The 19,198-nt window shown below is 38.6% G+C and overlaps 3 protein-coding genes across 6 annotated transcripts; all 3 read right to left on the bottom strand.

Moving 5' to 3' along the window:
- Nucleotides 1-305: 305 nt before the first annotated feature.
- amer1 (APC membrane recruitment protein 1) lies at nt 306-6,146 on the bottom strand. 3 transcript variants are annotated; one of them, XM_043240199.1, is made up of 2 exons: nt 6,028-6,146; nt 306-4,592 (listed from the first exon to the last, which is right to left on the bottom strand). In XM_043240199.1, the coding sequence occupies exon 2, from the start codon at nt 4,485-4,487 to the stop codon at nt 1,674-1,676; it is 2,814 nt and encodes a 937-aa protein (XP_043096134.1). In that variant the 5' UTR covers nt 4,488-4,592; nt 6,028-6,146; the 3' UTR covers nt 306-1,673. The 3 variants fall into 3 exon arrangements, with proteins under 3 accessions (XP_043096134.1, XP_043096137.1, XP_043096136.1); XM_043240202.1 differs by lacking the exon at nt 6,028-6,146 and adding an exon at nt 5,973-5,993; XM_043240201.1 differs by lacking the exon at nt 6,028-6,146 and adding an exon at nt 5,720-5,849.
- Nucleotides 6,147-6,901: 755 nt separating this feature from the next.
- On the bottom strand, nt 6,902-10,300 carry asb12a (ankyrin repeat and SOCS box-containing 12a). 2 transcript variants are annotated; one of them, XM_043239568.1, is made up of 4 exons: nt 10,202-10,300; nt 9,357-9,558; nt 8,306-8,878; nt 6,902-7,863 (listed from the first exon to the last, which is right to left on the bottom strand). In XM_043239568.1, exons 2-4 carry the CDS (start codon nt 9,544-9,546, stop codon nt 7,709-7,711), a joined length of 918 nt encoding a protein of 305 aa, XP_043095503.1. In that variant the 5' UTR covers nt 9,547-9,558; nt 10,202-10,300; the 3' UTR covers nt 6,902-7,708. The 2 variants fall into 2 exon arrangements, with proteins under 2 accessions (XP_043095503.1, XP_043095504.1); XM_043239569.1 differs by having other exon boundaries at nt 9,357-9,555.
- Nucleotides 10,301-10,371: 71 nt separating this feature from the next.
- mtmr8 (myotubularin related protein 8) lies at nt 10,372-19,053 on the bottom strand. Its single transcript, XM_043239567.1, has 14 exons — nt 18,899-19,053; nt 17,545-17,667; nt 17,134-17,296; nt 16,288-16,445; nt 15,143-15,271; nt 14,674-14,808; nt 14,210-14,342; nt 13,946-14,055; nt 13,731-13,856; nt 13,183-13,232; nt 12,734-12,934; nt 12,435-12,563; nt 11,880-12,006; nt 10,372-11,800 (listed from the first exon to the last, which is right to left on the bottom strand). The coding sequence occupies exons 1-14, from the start codon at nt 18,920-18,922 to the stop codon at nt 11,507-11,509; spliced, it is 1,902 nt and encodes a 633-aa protein (XP_043095502.1). The 5' UTR covers nt 18,923-19,053; the 3' UTR covers nt 10,372-11,506.
- Between the last annotated feature and the right edge of the window lie 145 nt (nt 19,054-19,198).

The following is a 19,198-nucleotide window of genomic DNA, read 5'->3' as shown; positions in this document are numbered from 1 at the left end:
ATAGATATTACAGTCTTGATAGATCAATTACAGAACGGTTACATTCTCACACTAACATTAAGATTGTGTCTGCTAACCCTAATAATACTCACAGTACAAAAGCACAGGAAAAAAAAAAGAAGCTCTTCAATAAAGCAATGCATATCTTTTTAAGCGCTCTAAAAAACATATTTCAGGCTTTACTGACGCTGCATACAACGAGGCCAAATAAAGACCTAAAGATGCACTATTAACAAATAATCTGCCCTAGGAAACTGCAGCACTTTAGATTAAAATACTAAAAATCACTCACAAACTTGCAGTACTGATGTCTATTAAGGGTTTATTTCCAGTCAGTGTTGATTCATGTGTGGAAAGGGATTGCGTCCAACAGATGTGGTTGATATGTTTAAACCTTATGAAAATGAATGTCAAGTTTTAGTGATGTTCTAACATTCTTCGTCTGTGCATGTACATACTTGCGTATTAAAACACAAAACGGGAAGGGGGATGCTTTTGGTTTTCTGATACGTCTAAAAACAGGGTATGGACAATCACACAAATGTACCAAATGCAAGAAATAAAAAGAAAACATTAATTATAGAACAGTACTGGATTGATCTGCAAGGAAACACAAAGGTTGATTAATTCCTAAGAGCTGAATATACGCACTGGTAAAAATGGTAAGTGCATTAATCTGACTTTGGCATTCTGATGAGGGTAGATGATTGTGACTGTAGTACAACAGCACAGAACAATCACATAATGTCATTAAAGGCTTTACTGACATTCTCTCTCAAATGACTCGAGATAGTACCCTTTGATTATCAACTACATAGATCATATTTACTGAAGACTTCAGGCCAGATCTGACTTGAATGTATGCAGAGAATACTCAAATACGCAGATATCCATACAGTTAATACAGTACATTATGCAATCCCAAACAATCACTTACTGTTTAGCAGCACAAAAGGAAACAAACCAGATTCTACACTCAGATCCTTAAGCCTTCAGTAAATAAAGTACAGAAGTGTATCAAGGACGTTGGCCAAAATGCCACTCATTTAATGGGCATTTTGCCTATGAAAGTAGCATGTGCTACTCCGAAAACAAGAAAATGCAGTATAAAAGAAATGTGTGACTAGCTAAACGAGAAGTTTAAAAAGTTCCAAGATGTAAACATTAAAACCTTGAAACATACAGCATATTTTTGATTTCAAAACAAAAAGTGTTAAAAAATTAAAAAATATTTTTACAAACTAGGTTTGATACTTCTAAGATGATATCGGTTTCAATTTGCTAATGAAGGTTTTCATTCTTATGCTAAAACAATTTATATGTTGTTGTCTTTTTGCAAATGAACCTAAAACAAATCCAAAACCAAATGGATCAATTTCGTTAGCGATAACTGGCTACATAAATGCAAAGCAATATGGCATCTATATATAGACAGCACCTGCTGAGTAATGCTGTAACAAATACAGGTACAAATACAAGTCCTCTTAAACTAAAACATAGCTCAAAAACTACACAGTACATCACAAAAGAATACAATAGCTTATCCGGCAGTAACAGCAACTACAGTGTGTGTGAGTGGAATACAATTCAAGACTGTCAGTAAACATCCAGCATCGTCTTTGGTGACGAGACTTGTCTATTTGTATTGTTTTACTTAGAGTAGGAGAGGTTGTTTATAATTTGGGTGGTGCAGGAGTGAAGCCACCCTCAAGTTCCCCCCTCCGGTTCTTTATGGGAATTTCTCGATGGTCTGACGATTGCTCGGAGCGAAGGTGGGGCACACCTTGAGTGACCCCAACAGGTCGATTCTTCCACTGCATACCTGTAGGGGGGTAACTGCAAGGGTAAAGGGCATCGCCTCCCCCGAACAAAATCTCCCCATCACCATCGGCTCTAGCGGTTCCAGGGTGGTTACGATTACGGCAGTTGTTCTTTAGGGGGAGATATGAAGGTCTTACAGTTGATTGGCCCACGTGTGGCAACTTTGCTTCTTGCTGGGAAGAGTCTGAAGACTCAAAACCCCGCCCATAGCCCCGCCGCCAACTATCAACAGTGACCCTGCAGGGCTGTCGCGGTAATGCCGTATCACTACAATCAGCAGTCCTACGCTGTGAAAATCCAGAGTCACAGTTGGTGTAAAGCTCACTCGTCTGAAACTCCAGACTGTCCGTATCAAGAGAGCGACTGCGCCGGTTTAGTGCTAATGGGGCAGGGACAGGAGGACAAGGTCGACCCAAACTGAGGTGGCGAGGCAGGCTAGCAATGCCCCAAGCGTTACTAAGCAAGAGACTTTGTTCGTAGGCATCAAAGGTACGCTGGTCACACTCAGCAAAGGCATCCTGCTGAAGGTAACAGCCATCATCCTCGAAGTGTTCATAAGGAGATGCTAGCTCTTCCTCCTCCTCCTCAACAAGTTCGGTCTGCTGCTCACATTCACCCTCATTCTCCATGTCAACCACATCGAACGTGACAATGGCGGGCAGGGCACTCAGACTTGGCCGGAAAGGAGAACTCGACTCTGAGCCATCAAGGCTCTCAGTAGAGTTGCGGTAAAGCCGGGTGTTCTTTGTGAAATCCACCAGTGCTTGGGAGAAGCAGACCATCAGCTCTTCTTGAGATTGACTGTAGCCTCTGGTGGGTAGTAATGGGCTCTGGCCCTCAGATTGAGGTTGCCGTCTGGTGCTCTCAGCAACATGCGGACTAAACCCTGAATCTGCAAATAATGGAGTCCCCTGGATCTGACCCCTGCTGAGAGGGTCTGGCTCTTTCACAGCTTGGGATCTTGGTGGCGATTGGGGATAGCACTGATTTATGGCTTCCTCCAAAACCATCTTACCATTGCCTGTGGAAAGGCTCGAATCATCATAGAAGCAGTCTGTGTGGAACAGAAGCTGATCTTTGGATGGGCTTCTGAGATTCTGCAGCTCGCAGCACAGAAGGGCATGTTGGATCTTGCTCAAACGCTCCTCCTCCGTCTCCATTGTTCCTGTCTCTAGGGCAGAGGAAGCCAGGGCATACAGAGGATTTGTCGGACTCTTATCTGCACCAACAAACTTGTGGGCATCCTTGGGAGGAAGAGCAGGGCTGAGTAGACGATCATCAGGCTCAAAAAGCTCATAAAGGGCATCACCACTGTAGCTGTCCCTTGGAAGCCTTTCCTGGTGAGGACGCTCTCTATTCTCCTCCTCCATACCTGGCGTGGTGGAGTCATAGTATCCCTCATCACTGTTTGGAACAGACTCCTGCCGATCGCTCTGTGGGCTCAAGAGGTCAACAGGAGTGAGGGCCGTTTCTGTGATTCCCAGTGGGCTGCTGTTGGAAGTGGCATGAATGGAGCTCATCTGCTGATCGGGAGTAAGCGAAGGGCTATCGGAGCCCATGTCTGAGGGGACATAGCAGACTTCATTGCTAGTTTCAGATTCCCACAGGCTCTGCAAGTAATCTGTGTCTATCTCATCGGGAGTTGCCATCTCTTCCCCTCCACCTTGATATGTGACAAAGCACGAGCTCCGTTTTCCCGCGTTTCGACTGCCTCTCTCGGCAGACACAGAGCTCTCTGCAACACTGACATCATCCTGGTCTGCGATGATGTCTCCACAACCAGTCAGTGAATCAAAGCTTTTCAATGATGAAACATCACCAAAGTTTAAGTTTTCAGAGGAGCAGGATACAGCAGGAGGCTCCCCTTCAGGAATGTCCACATTCTGTTCAGCCAAACGGTCCAGTTCTGACTCAGCACACAAGGGCTGATGATATGTTGTCAGTCCTTCCCGTCTCGCATTTTGTATCTCCTCCTCCTTATCCTCCTCTTCTTTTGCTCTCTTCCTCTTATCCACCTCCAGTCTGCTCCTCCTTTTTTCAGGCACTAGCGTTACATCTTTCGTACATTCAGTGGCAGCCAACGGCAGTTCGCATTCACTGCCTGTGGATTGATTAGGCACATCTGGCACCAACTCTTCGCTACGGTCACTGATACTTGACAGGGCACCAGGCACGGTTTCAGAACGGAAGTTTGAAGACATTTCAAGTGCCTCGCGTTTTTCTATTTCAACATTTTTGTTTTTCCTGTGTCTCCGAATGCTGCTAAAAAGACCCCGAAGGCCTCTGCGCTGTCGTGGTAGAGACTGAGACTTCCCGTGATCCTCCTGTGGTTTCTGAGGATCACTGGAGGCGCAAAACTCAAAGTCCCCTGATGCCGCTTCACTGCTACCTTTGCCCAAATCTTCCCAGCATGCTCTGCTCACCCCATCATATGTCTGGCTCTTTGTAACACCTGTTTTTGATGAACCCTTTCTTTGACTTCTGCCACGGCCACCGAAAAAGCTGGGCAAAACACAGATGCTCTTCCGACCACCAAAAAACCTAAAAGCTGTCTTCCGTATTTTCACAGACGGGGGTGACTGAGCTTGAGCGCTGTCATGGGAAACAGAGTCTGTCTGTGGACCCCCTACTGCACCTACAACCTCACTTCCTGTGGCAATCTCCATATTGACACAGATGACTGTGGCTAATGGAGCATGTCTGTAGTGAATACTCCACCCTGAGAGGCAGGCTGGAAGGTATAGGGACTGTGTTTATCAGACATCTTATACCTGTGAAAGAAAAAGAAATGAAGACGCATCATTAGGAAGATATTTATTAATAAACATGTAAACTTTAAAAGGAATAACTCACTCTCATGTCATACCAAATATGTATACGTTTCTTATGTTGGATTTTTTGTAAAAGACTGCTGGAAACCAAAAATAACTGTTTGGTTACTCAAAATATCTTCTTTTGTATTCAACATAAGGGTGAACTATCCCTTTAAAGACTTCATTACTTTTTAGTGTGTCACCATAAAACACAAAGTTCTTCCTGAACTTTTTAGGTATATACTGAAATGTGGTCTTTCAGTATCACTGTTTACTGCATAAAGCATATTTAACGCGTAACTAGTCATGCTGGTTTAATTAAAGTTTGTCCTTGTGAAATATTGTGTTTTTGTCAATGCACCATAATAAGGAGCTCCAAGTTTAGCTCCAACTTGCCTGAAAGTTTCTAGTATTACTAGCAAGACCTTGATTGGCTTTTTCAGGTGTGTTTAACTGGGTTTGGAGGTAAACTCTACAGTGGCCCTATAAGATCAGTTTTGAAAACCCCTGGTCTATTATGAATAAATCAGTAACTTTTAGTGGGCTCATTTAGACCACATTCACAAGTAAACAGGGTTGCAATTATGACAAGTGAGAAAACACAATGACCCACTGAAATGCCTATATAAAACTTCTATAATAGTTTATTCCCAATTAAATGAAACAAATAGAAAACAAATGCATTTTTCTTTTTTTACCCTCCGTTAAAATTGTTGTTTTATCATGTTTTGAGGAGCACTTGTATTGTTGTATTTCCACTGGTTGTAGCTATAGCCAAGAATAAAACGTTCCATTATGCAGTTAATCACTGGGCTACGTACCGCTGAGTAAATTACATTTGATCATGTAGATGTGAATAATTGGGAGAAAAAAAATGGTTCTCTTAACCACAGAGGCATACGGGCTAACCTACAACAATACAAAAACGATGACCGTAGTTACAACCTGAATAAGTCCTTCAATGCAACACATATCGTGAGTGAAGTTCCGCTGTATTAAACCTACAATCAAAACAAAAGCTGACTGAAACCAACGGGCCTGGACACTCACTGTGTGTGCATCATAAACAAAGGAGAAACACGTACGGATAGCGCGCAGTCCGAAGACCTACACCCCAACTGTCCAATTACACCAATTACTGCGCTGAGACTGTTACTGGCATCGAAAAGAAGTTCTATGAAAAGACTGCACGCAGTGTCCCCAGCTGGACACCATCACCGCGAATGAACGCGCAACTGACGCGCGCTAGCCCAGACGCTAACAAGCTCGCGCCCGCTTCACCGATACACACATAACTTGAATACACAAACAGTTGTTTCTGTGCGCACACTCACGTACGTTCACGGTCAAAGCCCGGATAACGACCACAGATATAAACATTAACGATACTCGCCTTATTTTTCCATCTTTTCCGAATGCAGTGATGTGCTCTGTCCTCGCGCAGCGCTGCAGGAGCTCGCGGCTGTGATTCACTTTGTTCATTGAGCGCTGGAGCGGCTGGCGGCGTTTCCGTGCTATGTGCATTTCGGGAAGTGTAGTACCAGGGTAATGATATGCCTACTTCGACGTACCGTCTTGGCATGCACTATAAAAAGCGCTCATAGGGAAAAATGAGTTCAGTTGCAAAGGTAATAATAGCTATAATAAAATAAAAAAAAAAAGATACATGCATTGCCAAAGCCCCAGGGTCCACAGAAAATAATTGAGAAAAACGTCTGATTTTAAGCAGCATATTTTAGGGGATGTCAAATGTACTGTGTTGAATTTTACAGTTAACCAGTTTTACAGTTAAGTTAAATTAAAATTATTTACTGTAAAAAGTACGATGACAAAAGCCAGTTATTTAATTTTGCTGCCAAGGTCCCTGGCATTAAAATGATTAAAACTAAGAAAATTTTTTGTTAATTTCAATATACAACATAATATAAAACATTACCTTTTAAATGCAAAATAAACAATAAAAAGAACACAACAAATCTATTAAAATTAAATGAAATTTATTAAAACTGAAAAAGCTAATATTTAGCTAAGCTAAATGTTAAATACTGATAAATATTGTAACAGCATGTAAATAATGCTAAAATGATGCTGGTCTAGTCTGTATCTGGTAAATTCTTGTGCATCTCAGCTCTTTTCAGCTAAATGTTAAGTACTTACATTTTCCACATCAGTGCAATAATCCTATTTTATGAAGCAGTAATAAATGTTAAACATCCAACTATACCCCATAAATGTAAATATAAAATAAACAACACGGACAAACATTATGATGTTCAGCTGTTCAATTTTATGAACAAACTAACAAGCCAGATGTTATTCATAGCAATTGTGTTTCCGAATGACATCTGCTTATATACTGGATATCCAATTCAGCATAAAATGATATTCTTTGTAATCCTCAGGCAAGTCACTTCAACACCTCTGCCTTAAATCCTTCTGAAGACTTAGTCTGGAACCGACGAAGTCCTTAACCTCACAGGAACAAAAATGATATCCATTACATGTTATCTGCACAATGGAGGTTACACAACATCTGTTGGATGAGTCTATCTGCTCTAAACGAGTGATTCATACCCACAAGTACATCACAATTGATTTTATACATCATTAAGATTAACATTTTTACATCTTTCAACAAGCTGTTACTGATTAACAAAACAAAACAAAAATCTGTAAAAAAAAACAAAAAAAAACAAAACGACAATATTGGCTCAATTTAGTACGAGAAATGAAAACCTCCAGATGATCTTGAAAAGGCAGAGCAGGCTTTATAACAATGCATAGTTCTAAAGCATTTACAGCAACACTTCTGGTAATATTACACAGCCTAATTTGAAAGACATTAAAGCTAATTAATTTATGTGGGTGTTCAAGTTTAACGCACTTCTTGTATGTAAACCAGGGCTGTTAGCAGTGTACCGGTCTGTCTGTGAGATTGCATACAACTGAGTTCATGTCATTAGTCCAGATCTTCTGTCCGTTTCCTCGCCTCTAGATGGTCTACCTGTCCAGTCCATGTGTGAGTGGATGAGTCTGTCCTTTAGTAAAGGCACAGTGGAGTGTAATCTGTTTTGTCAGTAAACCAGTGCACTCTTGTGTGGCTTGTGTTTGAGATAGTCGATGAGCCTGGGTGGAATCTCCAGAGAGTCCAAAGACTCAATCTTGTTCACCTGTATCAGGTGTTTACGAATGGCCAATCTACACTGAGATGAGAGAGACTTCGGGCACCCTGTGAAGAAGAGAATAAAAAAAGGACTTTAACAATGACACTATGTTATTTTACTAATAGTATTCATTTACTTTGAATACTTCTGGAATTAATTTTTATTTGAGTATTATGCGCTTTTGTCATTTTTATTAGTTTTTATTTTTTTCAATTTTATTTACCTTCATATATATATATATATATATATATATATATATATATATATATATATATATATATATATTTTTATTTTGGAAGCTTGTTTCTGTAATGTTTTAAAATTAAAAACAAAAAAACAAATAAATACATTTTCTCATATTTTAGATTTTTTTCCCCATTCAATTCCCATTTTTATTGCAATTCTGAATTGTAAAATATAATCTCTAAATTGCAATGTAAAACTCATTTCATACAAAATTAATGAATCAAAAAAACAATGCTATAATACCACTAAAACCTCTCTCACCTCTTTCTTTCAGCAACAGCTCAACAGCTTCGTTCTGTTTGGTGCTCTTCTCTATGATGAGGGTCGGCAGGTAGACGTTTGCCCCAAAGTCAATGAGCAGTTGAATGTATTCGACTCCACAGCCGTGTCTCAAACACAGTTCCAGGACCGTCTTCTGCTGCGTGGCCCTGCCGTTCACCTTCTCTTCGGGGCTGTTATAGTTTGGATCTGCCCCATATAACAGCAACATTTTGAAGCAATCCAGGTGTCCATATATGGCTGACAGGTAAAGCGGCCCACTGCAGACAGCAACCCCTGAGGCCCACAGCGTCACCTTTGACCTGGCGTTGACCTCGGCCCCATGCTGAAGCAGCTGACGGAGGATCTCGGGGTCACCCTCTCGGGCAGCAGTGAGCACGGGCGAGCTGTTGTTCAGGTGGCTTCCGTTCGGATTAGCTCCGGCACGGAGAAGAGCTATCACGCAGCTCAAGTAACGCCCGCACACAGCGGTGAAAAGAGGGGTCTGGGCTTTAACATCCAGCCGGTCCACATCTGCCCCATGTGCCAGGAGCAACTGCAGACACCTCAGGTGACCTAAAGCAGAAAAAACTACACTGTTGTACTTTCACCTCTAATTCTGCTCTGTACATACCTCAGCATATTCCACACTTGTACATTCCTATTTCATTCAAATATTCATTATACAATCTCCTACGATCATTATATATTATTATGTGTAACGTCACGTACTTTCAGACTTTTTATTTTATTTTGTACAGTCTTATTATCCTTATCTCCACGTTTATCACTTTGTATAAATTTTGCACAATCCTTGGAGCGAACCTGACTGACCGTGTAGCCTAAAACCATATGCGATATATATAAATAAGCTTTCCATTTATGTAAGATTTGTTAATATATAACAACATTCGGCTGAGATTTAAACGTCAATGAAAATGAAGTCCTTAGCAGCGCATATTACTAATCAGAAATGTTGATGTATTTTTGTACAAATTACAAAACATCTTCATGGAGCAAAAGATGTGACACCACGGAAGGGTGACGAATGTACCTTTGGAAGCAGCCATGCGTAACGGGGTGCCTGGGATCCCCCAACCGCTCTGCTGATTAATGCACTTGCTGTAGCGCTCTTGTAACAGTAGCTCAGCCAGCAGGAAATGGTCATTTTTAGCCACAGCTCGGTTCAGCACCAGACTCTCAGAGGCTGCTTCATCCTCTTCCACTGGCCGCAGCTGGAGCATAGAAAAGAACTGCTGAGAAAAAGAAAAAAAGTTTATGTACAGAGGAGGGCCTCTGCATGACTGTTGAAAATAACAGCAAAATAGTCAGCTGCCTGACCAAAAATGCTGTCTAGGTATACAGCTCACTAGGCTGTATTCACTCTTTTTATGACGTGAATTGTTGCACTTTCAGTTCATTTTTTTGCATTACAACAAAGTAGCTTTTATATTATTGTTATTAATTAACAAATTATGAATGTTTTATTGTAGTATCTTTGACAGCGTTTATATGACTGGAACGCTTTGTTGTGATGAACTTTATTCATCTGCATTAGCTTTAACTACTAGCAAACACGACCAGTTAGCCGGCTAGCAAACGAGACAAATCTCAAAAACACAAGCAGAACCAGACGTTTAAATGCTTTTACGCTAATAAACCGAGCGGGGAGTAACACTGATCGTTTTGAGAAGGAAATGTATTCCCTGGCTCTCGGGGCTCAGTGCATTTAACTCCAGTAACGTTAACTTTTATCTGTAACATAAATAACGTAGAGTTTGGCTCTTCGCTCTGACCTGCTGTCAAACAAACGCACAGACTACGCATAGACTACTATAATCACACAACACGAGCCCATATTATATATTTTAAATGCGTTTTCGCCTCAAGGGCACTCACCGAGCTAATAACAAGCCAAACACTGACGAGCAGCAAACAGCGGAAGCTAGTCTGTGGGCGAGCAGAGGGGTCGCTGTGCGCGCGCGCGCCGACGCTGGGGTCTAGTCACACCTGTTCTGTGTAGGTTTGGTGTTGTTCAGTATAACACAGCACAACATAAAGCACATTCGTTGACTAAAATTAATATTTATTTAAAGAAAATCTGAATGGTGTACAAAAGGGGTACAAAACAGTGCAATGATCAAAACAAGCATGTATAAAACGAGCGAACACAGTTATTACACAGTTATTTTCTCAGTTTTGGAAACAGCTTTAAATGTGATGTAACCAGTCATTTTCTGCAGTATCCGCCTAATTTCTTATCTCAAAATTCCCTTCTGACTATTGCTATACGTTTAATCAATGGATTTTTTTGCTAATTTAATACAAAAATAATAATGTAAACAAATGCTTTTTTTTTTTTTTTTTTGCATTTTACACAAAAACTTGTCTGGAGCTCCATAGCAGCCAGGGTTAAAGAAGTTGAACATTAGAACTAAAGCTGTCAAAACTTTGCCACATCTATGAGAAATAAACATCCAGTAGACATCATTAAAACAATATTGCTTTGTAAAACTACATGCATTTTAAAAGGCTTGCTTAAAAGGACGTAAGTCATATTCCTCAATTTTTTTTATGTGCTTCATATTATTTTTTGGCATCAAACAATGTGGCATCCTATTGCAATCAATCAGCAGCGTTCTGTTTTATGAAAAAATGAACAGCGTTTGCAAAAAGTAATACCACAAAAATAATACTGAGCCCTTTGTACAAAAAAAAAGAATCAATTTGTTCCCTGTTTTAACAGTATGTTCCCTTTGAATTTCACATCAGATGCGACTGCATAAATCAGCATCAGTCTGCCTTTCAAACGTACTACACAAGTATTACTAAAAGACATTTTTAAACATCTACCAGACAACGAATAAGGCCAAATTTGATCAGAATGGCATTTAAACAAAATGTAGATGATTCTAAGTGCCTACAATCAAAGCATGTAGCTTCAATCCTCATGGTCTGAAGGCCAACAAGCACACTTAACTCCACAAAAACAAAGAACATTGCAGAAATGTGCAGATCAGACATAACAGGGAACAAGAATCCACCCAGTGCTTGAGAAATCTAATAAACAACAATATAAACAAATCACAGACTGGCGAGCTGCAGCTTTCACCGTGAAAACAGCACTGCATGCATCTTTTCAATAATCAGGACATTTGTTCTTTGGGGTCTCAGTCAAAATGTCCGTTCTGTTACTATGGAGACTCAAGAGGATTCTTGTACCTCCTCTTTGGAATGTTCTGTTTCCACAGAAACAGGTTTGTCCTCAAAAGAGGTCAGATCGTGTTCTGTGGCTGCTGGCTCCGCCCCTTCTTTCTCATTGCACCTTTCAACTCCTGGGCCCGCCTCCTCTGTGTCTCCATTAATCAAAGGAGCGCAGCTTCCGTTTGATTGGACAACAGGAGTGGTGGGAGTCTTCTTGCTTGGACGGTCCTGTTCGGCAGGTGTGTTGATTGGTCCGGATGGATCGGGGAGCACTCCATCTGCAACAGCCAGCTGCTGTAAATGGAGAAGAGAGACAGAGTCATGTCAATCAAATACATCTCCACACTGACAAAACTACCACTAACCCACTTACTCGCTGTAATTCAGTCATGGTTCTCTCTCCTTCCACTTGCTTCTGCGTGAGAGAGAGCAGTTGGTCTAGAACAGACTGTTTTGGATGCATGCCTCTCTCGTAGTGGTTATACATCCCACACCAGAACCTGGAAAACACATACATACAAATTTAGTGCAAAACTAAACCAGACAAATCAAATTGCGAAAGATAAATATATTATCGCTTTGGTCTTATTAGGAGAAACATTTTTGTTAAAAGGTGCAGTTTAAGTTTTTGACTCTAATAAAGCAAAACAATACAATGGTTGCAGATATTTAAAAAACTTTATCTGAAAAACAATGCTACAGTCAGTTATTCTTCTTTGAAAATGTGTGTTTGGGCCCAGAATGTTGGTATCTGCCCACTGCCAGTTTACCCAATTGTATTTCGACACACTGGGTTGCCAGTTAGCAAAAATACAGTGCATTTTCTAGACCTTTCAGCACCTTTAAGCATCATCTTTATATTAGTTTGCAGTAGCACAGCTGCTTTATTCATTATTATTATTATTATTATTAAAAAGTGTATCCATACTTGAAGTGCAGTGGCAAAGTACTGGGTCTCAAAAGTGTACTCTCTAATGAACGCCGGTACAAGGGGTTTCGATACAGATGCTGATTTTTCAGAAGATGTGGCCACAAGGAAAACGTCTTTTCGTGCAACCTAAAATCCCACAAAGAACAGTGAAGCAAAGCATTTTAAAATCATTCAGTCACTACATGCTTGATTTCACACTTTTCATTTTGAAGCATACATACGCTCAATATCGAATGCATAATTTTTATTGCACATACATGTATGTCTGTGTGTGTGTACATGCAGTCTTTCTTCACCTCATGTCCAGCCTCTCTTTCTGACAATTGCCGATGAAGTTTCCATACTGACAGGCGTAGACTTGATTGTGTATCTCTATTAGGTAACGTTCGTTGAACTCAAACACACAGGGAAATTGCTCAGACAGCTGCCACACACACTCCAGGAACTGGGTGAAGACCGGAGACACTTCTTTAGAGTCAGTGTCCAGATGGCCACACCTACAGCCCAAAATATACAAAGGAACATGCCAGTTGACAAAAAACTGACTTGGTGTTGAACCTAATTTATCACTAATAATTTATTATTATTTTTTGCCATTTTAATATTTACACTTTTTTTAATAATTATTGCTATTAGTATTTATTATTGAGAAACAATATATTATTTACATTTTAGCTATTATTGAAAGCTGATAATGTTTTGAGGGGTATTTATTAATATATGCAACAACAGTAAAAGTTTTTACCTGTGACTGAATTTATGACCAAAAGAGATCCACTCCTTTTCTATTAAAACCTGCAAACAAAAAAACAAATGCAGATTTATGAATTTCCCTAGCTCCCTGCTTCCTTGTATATACACTAAATAGTTACACTTTATCTTAATAGTCCACTTTAGACATTCTATTAACGATAAGTAACTTTATAACTACATGTTAACCAATTCTCATTAATCTGCAACTGTCTACTAACTCTGACAAATACTTGCAAAGTATTTAAGAGGTTATTAAGCATACAGTCTAATAATTGCTGCTATTTGAAATGTTACTTGCTGTTAGTAGAATGTCTAAAGAGGACTATTGAAATAAAGTGTTACCGATAAACAAATTCAACACATTCATTTTTTTTTATTATAATGCCAAAGAGTTACATTTTACCAACCCTTAACCTGATTGCATATATGGTATATATTCAGTTGGACAGGAATAGTTAACGACTTAATTTGAAAAGCCATGAACTGCCATGAACTAAGTCCTGTGTTAAGGGTAGAGGTTATAGGTTACTGGGTCATTACCATGAGGCCTTTAATAGTTCTGTAGTAAGGGTCCAGCAGTATGCAAGCCAAAGAGCACACCTGAGCCGTTCTGTCCCAACCGTCAGAACAATGCACTAACACACTCGCCTTCTCTTCACATACAGCCTAGAACACAAACAAAATGACTGAGCTTATCATTGTTGATGTACTCGTCTTGGTTTCTCTACATGCAGTTATAGCATGGAAGTCAGTACCTTGGCTAGGAACACGCCTGCATCCATTACAGATTTGATGTGCCTCAACCAGCCAGAATTCTCCAAACCTGTCAAGTAGTCACTCATGGAAGGAGACTTCATAGTGCACACTGGAAGAGCAAATTGAAAAGGTATTTGATTTAAAATGCACAGCCAACAAGCAACGGGGCAACTTACAACTTACTTAGACTATATGCTGTAATGCTATATGCTAATGCATGTGCTGCTGCATTAGTGCTGTAATAGAAATAAGAGATGTCTCACCCTCCAGCAATTTTTGTAGGCTGCTTCTCATGACGTGGATGTTTTCAATTCCTTGGAACTGGAACCTGATATTGGAGTAGTTGTCCTCATTCTCATAGCCTTTACCAGCTGCGCGGTTGGCCATTGCGTTCAACTGACAAAGACAAAGATATTTACAAATGAATGCATAAATAGCTACAGAGGGTGAGGTCAAGGTTTACGGTCTCCTAAATAATAGAGAAAGGAATGAAATGTTTCTCCAGTTACACCGAGTTACTAGTCAGTTGAGATACTAGTCAGAATCCTTTATTAGTTTACTAAATGAATACGAGTAGTTGGTGTCAGAGGGTGAAAGATTACACATTCTCTTATGCATCTCCCACATTTATGACAATTGGGGTGGAAAGTTTAAAGATAAACATTTTAAAAGTCCCGTTCTGGACTGTGTGTAATGTATATAGAAAGGTTAAGGTTAAAGGTCGCACCTTCGGCCGTGTGTCCACTACATATATAAAAGGACAGTTGGGGTTCGCTTGGCTGATGGCCTGAAGCATCTGCTCGTCTTCCACACAGCGAGACGTCAAACCTGACAAAGGCTGACTGCAGCGACAGATCACAGCCTGCAAGACATTGACACAAGACGCAAAGAAAACATAATGTTGTTTTTGTTCTTGTTAGTGGCACAGCTTTTTTCCATTCCTTTTTAAACCTAGTTGTGTATTCATATGCACCCGAATAGTAAAAATGGTGAATATGATCGGTTTGTGGCAGTGTACTTTGGGACTATTGGTGAAGGATATGTGCAGTGTTACCTTAGAATTTGGCCAAAGGTTTTAGAAGGCAGTATAATTATGAGGTATACTGTTTGAAAAAGGTTCCCTGCATGTCTGGATTCCATCTATGTGGGGTGCTCACTTGGTTAAGTGCCTTCATGAAGTGAACATACTTGTATACCTTAGTGTCTTTGTGATAGTAAGACAGAACAGGCAATCGCCCTCGGCTCCTAAACTTGGCACTGCCTGTTATAACTGCACCACTGGCGTTTTTAGGCAGTCCTAGGATAGATGGATAAGTGCTACAGATCTGTGTGAAAGAGAGACATTGAAAGATCCATGAGACAGAACAAAATATGAATTATAACTTAAACAATTGAATTGTAAATACCCACCAAAAAACAAACAAACATTGATATTCAAGCTTTTGGTGCATATACTAATGTTTCTACTTTTTGTTTTTGATGTTTTGCTAAAATTGTAATCTATTTTTGGGGTAACATATCATGAAAAAAATATGTGTCATAATGGGAGTAAAAGTTGACAGGATTTTCATAATAATAGAGTATTTCATGGAATAGTGAAATATAATTTCTTTCCCTATTAATTTGTTATGTCTACAAAAATTCATAGTAAACATGCTTTTAGTCTCAATGTCCTCAGATGAGAATCAACATCCTGTATAAAATCAACATCCTAATTTGTAACATAAAGTCATATTTTGATATGAAACTCCATAACATTTTCCTGAGATGTTGATTTATGACACACAATTTAATTTTATATTACATTAATTTTATAATATTTAATTTAATTTATTTCTGAAAACCAAAAAGAGGGAAGGTCATGATGAAACATCCAATCATCGGTATCTCTAAAAAACCCTGAATGTGCTCTTTATAGAACATCCAGACTTAAAACTGTGACATGTCCCAAAGAAACTGACTAAAATATAATGTCCTCATGAGGACACAGGGTCTTGAGAGGTTCATATTTTTTAGGACTCTTTGATGAATAGGAGGTTTGAAAAACAGCATTTATTTAAAATAAAAAAATTTTCTGCTAATATCATAAATATCTTTACTGTCAATTTTCATTCAATGCATACTTGCTGAATAAAAGTATGAAAAGTATTCATTTTCACAGAAAAATGTCTTTTACCCCAAACATTTCAAGGCTAGTATACAGGTGTTTTGTTGAAACGGTTTGTCTCTAAAACATATTAATCATTGTGATCAGTAGATAAAGGGTTATTACAGATTATTGTGAAATAGTCCTTAACAGGAAGCATGAATACTAGACTGCTTAAGAATAGGAAGTTGCTACCTCAAAGTTCTTGTTGAGGTGGCTGATTTCCCAATATTCATTGGAGAGACCCATCCTGTTGAAGTCGTTGGCCACACTGATGAATTCCCAACCCTGCCTCCTGTCCTCCTCGGTTTGGTGTGGATTATAGAGAAAGGCATACAGCTCCTCTTCTTTAACTAAACATAAAATAAAAGCAGAGTTAGAATCTCAGAGCAAACGTGTGCAGTTAAGTCAGTCTGAAAGATATTACTGCATCTTCAAGTATAAAATAAACAGAACTGGACTGGACACTAAATAAGAATGAAACTGAGAAAAAAAAGAAAGAAAAAAGTGTTGTTTGTTTAATTGGGCCAGTCATGTACTGTCACCATGTACATCACTTACACCGGTGTTTGTAATGTTAACTAAAACTACAACAATTACATTTTACATAAGTGGAATAAAGTTGAAATTAAATAAAATACAAATATTAATCAAAATGGTATACTTAAGAATAAATTTAAATATGACCATGGCAACTAACTGAAATAAAAGGTTTAAGTTCAAGTACACACATTACTAAAACTTCAAAAATAAAAATAAAAAAAGCTGAATACAAATGTTAATTAGTAATTATTATATGATATTATATGATATTATATTATATTATATTATATTATATTATATTATATTATATTATATTATATTATATTATATTATATTACATTATATTATATTACATTATATTATATTATATTATATTACATTATATTATAGTTGTTGGGTGAGGTGATGAAAAGAAATCATTAACCTGATTTAAAATCAAAGAATATTTATGTAATGTCCTCACTGAAAACGTGTGTGTGTGTGTGCTGTACAACGCACCTGGTTGAGACAGGCGCACAAGTGACTGATAGACATCCTGACAATCTCTCTCTCTTTGGAACAGCAGATGAAGCAGCTGGAAGGTTTTACAGCGGATCAGGAGTGGACAACCGGATGCAGTTAACGGAAGCTTCTCTACTGACGTGATGTGATGATGCAGCACCTTCAAACACATGGGATTGATACATCCATTGTTTTCAGACATCTAGACATCGGTTTCTAAAAACTTTATTGTTACATGTACTTACTATTGTAATAACAATAAACTATGCATAATTACATGCAAGTATCCCTAAGACAAACCCTAATCCTAACCATTTAGTAAGCAGTTTATTAATATTAATATTTGCCAATCCTACTACAGGTAAGCAGAAAACTATTACATATTCTGTTCCCACTGGCCTACGTTACCCATGTTTCTGTGCGTGCGTCGTTAGTTTGTTCCACATAGATAAGATGAGTAGCAGTCAAATAGAGCGTCCCCAAAGCTGACTTCTTTTCAGGGAACCTGTTTAGTAGTTTCACATACTCCACCTGCAAATAAATCCAGTAAAAAATGCATTAGTGCAGAAGTATTTACTCGACTGTCTGCAAATAACAAACAAAGGACAAGCCAACGAAAGCAAGGGTTAATGACACAATCAAGCGCGAGGGTTTGGACGTGACCCTCAGGGAGCAGAACCTGTGTTTAACACAATGGAGAGGAAATCCTACAGAACCTCTTAAGACTACTGTCAGCACATCCTGTTCCTCCATCTCTTGTCATTTTGGTTACTTAGTAACAAGCAATGAAACGACATTATAACATGAGATGCCACTTCAGCACTAAGTAACATTTTCTTGATTCAAAGTCTAATGTATTCCGCTGGTTTAAAATTGATAAAGTATATCAGAAGTAATCTTTTCAGTAAATGATTAGAGCGATCCCTTCGGGGATTTGGGGCAGCAAGTTGGTAGGCTATTCTCTAATGTCTCTATAAAGTGAACAGGTTCATGTATTTCAGCAAGGCAAGAAACTCAAGTGAAGGCACGGTAGGTTCATTTTAGATTGTACCGCTCAATTTTAATCAAGATTCGAAATCATAAATCTTTATTAACTGCCAGAGCTGTCAGCTGCTAATATAGAAGCTTCCTGTAGTCTTGCTGATTCGACATGTGACATCCTTTGAGCTGACCCCTCACGTCCCTTCAAAAACATTCAAAAAGGTCAAACACTAATAAAAACATAAAGGTTCAAGAAAAAAGCCAATAAATACACAGTACTATAACACTACTAAAATTAGTAAAATACAAAATAATGTACCTTTATAGAATATATATATATATATATATATATATATATATATATATATATATATATATATATATATATTTATTTATTTATTTATTTTTTTTTTTTTTTTTTTTTTTTTTTTTCTATTTATTTTAGTTATTTTTACAATATTGTGTTTTTCCACTAGGTCTTTATACAGGAATTGTATACATTATCTACAAAGATTTTTATGTGATATTCCCTCCCTTTTGCCTTCTTGTTAACCTGAGCAAAGTTATATCTGTATTTTGGATAAAATAGTCCTTTACATGCAGCAATGAAATTCAACAGCAGATTAAGTAAAACCTAACATTTTGGAATCGTGTTGACAAACCCCATATAAACGCTTCCTTTGGTATGTTTTTACATCTATCGAGAGTTTAGAGTATAGTCTGACATAAAAACACGAGATCGGTCAACTTTACACGAGCACACCTGTTGATTCAGACTTACCTTTGGCGTTATAATGTGCTCCATGTTTTCAGTTGTTTATCATGCAAATGTCCACGTTACACTTTCGATGTTTAGCTGTTATCATGTTTGTTTGAGGAACTCGTATTATGTTGCTGCGTTCTTCCCTGACATGAAGACTACAATTATGTCAGCTGACGGGAGCAAATATCGCGATATCTCGAGTCTCGACGTGATTTCAGTCGACTCGCCTACGTGTCTTCAGCAGTTAATTCATGAAGAATGCTGTAATAATGTTTGCAGCCCGACTATCAACAAAACAGCATAAATAAATAATCGTTT

This window comes from Puntigrus tetrazona, chromosome 5 (assembly GCF_018831695.1).
Source record: "Puntigrus tetrazona isolate hp1 chromosome 5, ASM1883169v1, whole genome shotgun sequence".
Classification (NCBI taxonomy): Eukaryota; Metazoa; Chordata; class Actinopteri; order Cypriniformes; family Cyprinidae; genus Puntigrus; species Puntigrus tetrazona.
This window is presented reverse-complemented; position numbering and strand designations above follow the sequence as displayed.